General features: G+C 52.1%; 1 protein-coding gene across 1 annotated transcript; it reads right to left on the bottom strand.

Moving 5' to 3' along the window:
* Positions 1 to 1,548: 1,548 nt before the first annotated feature.
* CHMP6 (charged multivesicular body protein 6) lies at positions 1,549 to 6,643 on the bottom strand (the record flags this gene model as incomplete). The annotated part of the gene is made up of 7 exons (XM_010165582.1): positions 1,549 to 1,859; positions 3,306 to 3,360; positions 4,096 to 4,176; positions 4,436 to 4,501; positions 4,603 to 4,689; positions 5,318 to 5,405; positions 6,534 to 6,643. Coding segments are annotated over 7 exons (540 nt in total), but the record flags the coding sequence as incomplete, so codon positions are not given.
* Positions 6,644 to 7,004: the final 361 nt, after the last annotated feature.

Genomic DNA, 7,004 nt, shown 5'->3' with positions numbered 1-7,004 from the left:
ATCGCCGGGTGAAGGGTTTGGCTGTTCCCAACACCGGCCTGGGGTAACGGCATCGGCTCACAGAGCCGTGTAACGGCATCAGCATCGGCACACGGAGCAGCTCGAACCCGCCCTGCCAACTCCAAAGTCGTTCAGCGCAAGGAACTGCTCAGCAAACAGGGAGCCAGGGCTGGTGGGACCCGGCTCGGCTGGGAAAACTGCAGAGGAATTGAAACCAGAGCAAATCCAAAGCGCCTTGAGGTGCCAGGCCCTGCCCCACACAGGAGGACAAGGATCCCTCAGCTGGTCTTGGGAACATAACAGAGATGACACTGAAAACATGACTCAAAGACAGAGCTGCTGCTGGCCCATCACCACGGCCTGGAGAGCAGCACAGGCTCTGGGATTACTTATTATTGTCTAGCACCACATCACACAACCCCAAAGGCAGGCAGCACAAGTCAAGGGACCCTCAGGGTCCTTCTGCTGTTGCAGAAACAGGGCTTAAGGGTTGTGGCTTCAAGAATATAATAAATAAAGATCTGCAGCATCCTGAAGAGCATCTGCAAGCTTGCAAGTAAGCTTGCTCCCAAGAACAGCTACATCTGCCCGTCACTGGCTGGCCAGGCAGCTTTCCAAGTGCTCCATCAGGCGTGCTGACCCGAGCACACTGTAACACCACACCAAGCACCAGACTGGCCTCAGGAGGAGCTGGTCTCCTCTCTGCCTAGGTCCTGAGCAGTCTTTGGAGTGTTAAGAAGCTTCGTGCCTCACGTCTGGTATGGAACGAGCCTCATGTTTACCCCACTCTGACCTTTCCTGTCTCTGACCCTACAGGGAGACAGACATCACCACGAGCTGACAACCGGCAGCAGAATCAATCTCAGCCCATCTGAACGTGGCAAAGTCTGATGATGGTGCTGAGCCAACGAGGGACGACTCCTCGCTGTAATTGTAAGAGGCTCATCAGATTTCTGTCACCCCAGGTCTTGCCCAGCACCAGGGGTTACCAGAGGCAGGCAGAGCGGGATCTGAAGGGGAATCGTTGCTGATCACCTCTGACTCACACCCAGCGAGAAGCCAGCTCTTCACCTCGCACAGGAGATCGGGCTTTTCCCCCAATCAGCACTGCTGCCAGCAAACACAAAGCCAAGCAAATCCTCTGAACTTTGCCCAAGCAGAACACCCTCGTGTGTGAGCTGGTTTTACACAAGGCTGACAGAACCGTTTTCAACCCGTAGCGCAAAGCGTCGCTGCCTGCGGAAGCTCAGTCTTGCTGCCCCGACCCCTTCAGAGCTCACACACGCCAGTCTCATTTACAGGACACCAGCAGCCCTTCCACAAAGGGAATGAGAAGAGGAGAAGCAACGGGATTGAGAGGAGCAGAGACACCAGCGTGGTCTGGAGGGATCCCGAGGGCAGCGGCTCGTTCTCGCCCAGCCCGATGCCCAGGGCTCCAAGACACCATCGCTCCGAGGGCGCGCGTGGCTTCCCGGGGATTCAGTCAGAGCAAAGGCAGATCTGCCACCAAAATCAACCCTAAAGAAAGCATCGGGCTTGGGAAGCTGGAGAGTCGTGGTTTAATCCCGAGACAGCGCAGCTGAGTGAGTTTAGAATTTAAGTTACAAAAAAAAGAAAGCACTAGAAAATAATCTTGATACAAGAGCAATAATCAGCTGAGGTTCCCCACCCTGCACAGGGAATCCTGCTCCGCAATCCGCCCAGCACAGCTGGGATGCTGCCAAGGCATTGCTTGTTCCCAGCACACACTGGGATGGCAAACTGTCCTGGGTGAAAGTTACGTGGGAGAATCCCCAGCAGTGGGAGTTAAGATGCTGCCACCAGTTCTGGTTTTGGCCTGTTCTTGACGGGTGATGCTTCTGTGGAAGAAAAAGAAACTTGTTACAGAAACAGAGAATGCAAATAATCTCCAGGCAGCTCCTGTGGAAGAACCAGGACCCATCACCCACTCCTCTGCAGAGCAACAAATGCTTGCACAGCACCTGAACTAATAAAAATTTGTTATAAATAATTCCACATATTGAGTATCCCCTTCTTTTTCACAGCACCTGAAGAACTGAAAGTTTGAGAATGTACCCAACACTTTAGTAGCCACCAGCCCAGCGACACAGATCGAGGGCAGTGAGTAGACAGGCTCTTCCCTCACCCCTTTGGCCTGACCACACGAGTCTAAAGGAGGCTCAGCCAGCTCCACACAGCACAAGCAGCTGGTATTTTGTTTGGCCATCCCACCACCAAGATGACATCTGATCCATGTTTACCAGTAAACAAACACTAAAAAGAAACCAGCCCAGATTTCTCCTGGGCAGATTCCACAGAGAGGAAACAGCTCCTCACAGCTCCTGGTTTCCACAGGCAGGGAAGTCCAGCCCCTGCGACCGACGGTTCTGTGTTCTGCTGTCCCAGGAGACAGATCTTCTACCAGTTTTTGCCTTCTGGCACCCAGCTGAGTCTGGCTCTGCCTCACTGTGTGTCTCCAAGGACAGGCTCCACCTTCAGTTCTTCAGCGTGGACAGACACCTGGTAACACTCTGTGAAGGCTCCTTCCTCTCCAGGCCAACAGTGCCCGTTTGGTCCCTCTGCTTCAGGAGCTTTCTCCCATTTCCCTCTTCACACTCAGCTGCACAAATCCTGGTGCTGAGCTTTTGGATTGCTCAGGAGTGAACAGGCATGTAGCTCGTGCTCCACCAGCCCTGGAACTGTGGGGCTCCAGCCATCCCCACCCAGCTGGTTCAGAATTACCGCTGTTACCTGAAGCACGGTCACAAGAGCTACGAGTCGTCGCGAACCTCAGTGGAATCCAGTTTTGTGCAGTGTGAACACCAGTACCTGTGGTCACAAAGAACTCTTCCTGCATGGCAGCATGTTGTGATGACGTGCAGGGGACCAGTCTGAGTGTCGTGTGAGAAAGTCTTGCCTGGGCCAAGCAGAGAGCCAAGGAAGGAGCCCCTCAAGGAGCTTCACGACGGAACATGGGCTGGGTGTTCGAGGCAGCTGGCAGCCTCACAGCAGGTACAAAGGTGACTTAAGAACAGCAGATGTAACAACAAGGAACTCTCCAAGAGGAATGAGCAGATACTGACTGAGCAAAGAGCCCAGAGCCCTGGGGCCTCTTACAGTAAAGGGTCAGCTGGAGTTGGCAGAGGCACGTGGGGGAAGCTGGCACAGCCCAGATAACGGGGCTTTACACCAGAAAGTTTATATTCCATCACATTTCCTAGGACAATACTCACAACAGGAGAGGGTCTCAGACTACTGCATGGAACTGAGAAGCATGAGAAGCCAAAGCTGCAGAGAAAGCATACCTGGGATCTTCTCTGGGAGTGGCTCAGAAGGAACTTCTGGAAGCTCCAACTGTTCCTGTAAGAACATTAAAGATGACACATGACACACACCCCACGTACCAGGCGGTTGGTCACAGACTCCTGCACCGCAGTTTTGTGCAAAGACTGTCTAGGAACAGAGTGATGACCTAAGAGATTTCATACACAAACTGCCACCTGTCCCCAGAACTGCAGGAGGGGTTATGGGCACCAGTACTGCCCAGTAAATGAGAACAAGGGGTTTTTAAATTATTATTAAATGAGACTTAATAGGACCCTGTACTAGGTAGGAGTCTCCTCACACCAGTGCTAGCTGCAGATCCTCTCCACCTCAGTCTCCACTGGCTGCACATTTCCTACAGTGGAGCCAAGTCAGGCCAGTGTCTGGAAGAGCCACAGGCACCACAGAGATGGGTGGGGGTGACGACATGCACTGAGTTCCGTGATCTGAGCTTGATCCAGGGCTGTCAAGATCCTCCACTGGTGAAGTGGAACAGAGAACCAGTAAGAACAGAGATCAACTGGCTGTAACAGGCAGCAAATAAAGTACAACCCTTAAAAGCATCCCATTTCTGAGTCACCCCGCTGTGTGGAGCGACTGGCTTGATCTCTGATGACCCAGCAACTGGGAATAAATAGGTATAATTTTGGTCTCTGGCAGAATTAAGAGAAGCTATCAAGAGTGATGGAAAAGGTACTTTCTCCCCTCTTACAAAGAGCTTTCTGAAAATGTGGATTTAAAGCAATTACAAGGACATCGGGTTAGTCCTACCTGAGTAATAGTGTTTAATTCTTCTAGAATGGCATCTTCATCTTCCTCAGTCAGGCTGCCAGCCAGGATCTCATCTATTTGCTATAAAAGAGAGGAAAAGACATATTCCAGCCAAAAACAGCTGTGTGGCTTGTAGTGTGTTTCATGTGCACAGGAGAACAATGTAAATGTGGGGTGAAGGGGTACTCAGGAAATTAACAAAGGTAATTTTTCTGCAGGCAACTGAGATTTAATTCCCAGTCCAACTGCCTCTTAAATGAAGCTGGGAACCCAGTGCACATCAGAGCAACTCTATGGCAGGCAGGCTCTGCTCACAACTGCTCACGCACACAGTACGTACCCTCTGGTACTCCACAGCGTCCTGGGTTTCACCAATTATTCTTTCCACTTCTTCTATTGACATAACCTGATGAAAAGAACCAAAAATCCAGCGATGAGCGAGGCCTGTGGGGAGACAGCAACAAACACCCTGACCCTGCCGAGTCCAAGGCAAGAGCACGCTGGTACCTGATGCATTTTGTTCAGACATTCGTTGCCTATTTTCAGACCCTCAATGACTTTCATTTCAATCTGGGTGAATTCAATATCCTGGACCTGAAACAGAAAGGAGAAGGGGAAACATCACGGGTTGTCACATTCCCATCGTCAGCCAGATACAAACTGCCAAGATCCCCAGAGAAACAGCAAGGAGAAATCAGTCAAGAGCCCTTCTCTGGTGAGCAGAGGATTAAATTGTACCAGTAGAAAGAAACATTCACAAAAAAGCCCTCACAGGCGGCTGCAGAGGCACCTCCAACAGCCCTGAACTGATTCTCTCGCTGACAGTCTAAGCTGAGGCCATAGTTTCCACAGCCCCCCCAGACCAAACACGTCCATTCCTGGGATCAAGGCACCGAGGCTGCCCGGGGAAGTTCCTCCCGCAGCTGTTCACACCCTGACTCAAGTTCTACTAATTTACAAAGCACGTGTTTAACATGGAACCTGCACGACAGACCAGAAACCTGCTCACCACCTGGATCTTCAGGGAAGAGTCACGTGTGATTTCAGAGACATCTGCCCTTCGGACAGGGGACTAAACCCCTGTCAGGACTTGCTGGTTAAACTGCAATTCCATGGGCAAAAGGAACACCCACCCCTGGAAAAAGACTCATCCCGAGTGCAGGCAGCGGGTCAGGGGCAGGGGCAGGGCCAGGGGTAGGGCACAGCACCCATCCTCACTTACCATCCGCTCCAAGTTGCTGATTTGGTTTTCTGTCTTGTCTAAAAGTTGCTCTTGGTAACGCTTCTTCTTCAGCAAGAGCAAGGCTTTTCTGAAGGAAAAGAGAAGGAGGAAAACTCAGTGCAGATGAAAGCAAACCAGCCTAAAAGCCTCACATCAAAGCCCTGTTTGTTTTGTGCTTTTTCCAAAAGAGGAAAAAAAAACCCACGTGCAAATTAAATGACAACTCTGAACTGCTGCTGGGAAGAATAAGGATGAGCAAATCAATCATAGATTTCATAGAATCACAGAGTGCTGTGAGTGGTAAGGGACCCACCAGGATGATGGATCCAACTCCTGTCCCTGCACAGGACAATCCCAACATTCACACCATGTCCCTGAGGGCCTTGGCCAAATGCTGCTGGAATCTTGTCAGGCTTGGTGCCATAAGCACCTCCCTGGGGAGCCTGTTCCAGTGCTCCACCACCCTCTGCCTCAAGAACCTTTTCCTCATGGCCAACCTCACCCTCCCCTGCCACATCTTCCTGCCATTCCCTCTGCTCCTGGCATTCGTTGGTGGCCAGAGAGAAGAGATCAGCGCCTGCCCCTCCTCTGCCCCTGGGGAGGAAGTTCTAGACCCCCAGGAGATCTCCTCTCAGTCTCCTCTTCTCCAGGCTGAACACACCAAGTGACTTCAGCCTCTCCTCATACCCTTCCCCTCTAAACCCTTCCCCAATGTTGTGTCCCTCCTCTGGACACTCTCCAGAAGCTTTAGATAATTTTTATCCTGAGGTGCCCAGAACTGCCCCCAGTGCTGGGGTGAGTTGTCTGGTACCTGAAATTTATTGTCTGGTACTTGAATATTGAGGTCTGTTTGTTGTGGACGAGGACTTTGTTGGGCCAGTTGTGCTGCAGCAACACAAAGTCTGTGCACAAATGGTTTACAATACGCACTCAAAACAAGGCGTAAGCGACGGCCACTGACACCGCGTGTGCCACGGACACTGCGGCACAGAACCACTTCTGGGAGGCCTGTTCCACCACCAGCCTCGGAACACAGGGAGTCCCTCGTGGCTGCAATAAAACTATAAACTGAACTTTGTGTTTCTGAATGAATGGTCTGCAAGGATCTCCACAGCTCAGTGGCACCCGCCGTTCGGCCACTGTCCCTGCCCAGGAGCAGGAGCCGTTCCCTGGCCCCCGCTCCCCGCTGGCCCCGGGTCCCCCCGGCCCCACTCACTCTTTTCTCCCCTCTGTCAGCAGCTGCTTGGCCAGCGCCCGCTCCCGCTCCAGGTTCAGGCTGATCCGCTTCTGGTACTGCCGCAGCTTGTCCCGCTGCTGCTTCAGTTGCTAAAGGCCGGACAGACAGACAGAGAGATGGACAGACAGACAGACAGATGGATGGACAGATGGACAAATGGGCAGACAGACAGATGGACAGATGGATGGACAAACGGACGGACAGATGGATGGATGGATAGATGGGCAGACAGATAGACAGACAGACGAATGGACAGACGGATGGACAGACAGACAGACAGATGGATGGACAGATGGACAAATGGGCAGACAGACAGATGGACGGATGGATGGACAGACAAACGGACGGACAAATGGATGGATGGATAGATGGGCAGACAGATGGATGGACAGACGGATGGACAGAGGAATGGATGGATGGACAGACAGACGAATGGACAGACGGATGGAC

The sequence above is a fragment of the Antrostomus carolinensis genome, unplaced genomic scaffold (assembly GCF_000700745.2).
Source record: "Antrostomus carolinensis isolate BGI_N321 unplaced genomic scaffold, ASM70074v2 scaffold25910, whole genome shotgun sequence".
Classification (NCBI taxonomy): Eukaryota; Metazoa; Chordata; class Aves; order Caprimulgiformes; family Caprimulgidae; genus Antrostomus; species Antrostomus carolinensis.
This window is presented reverse-complemented; position numbering and strand designations above follow the sequence as displayed.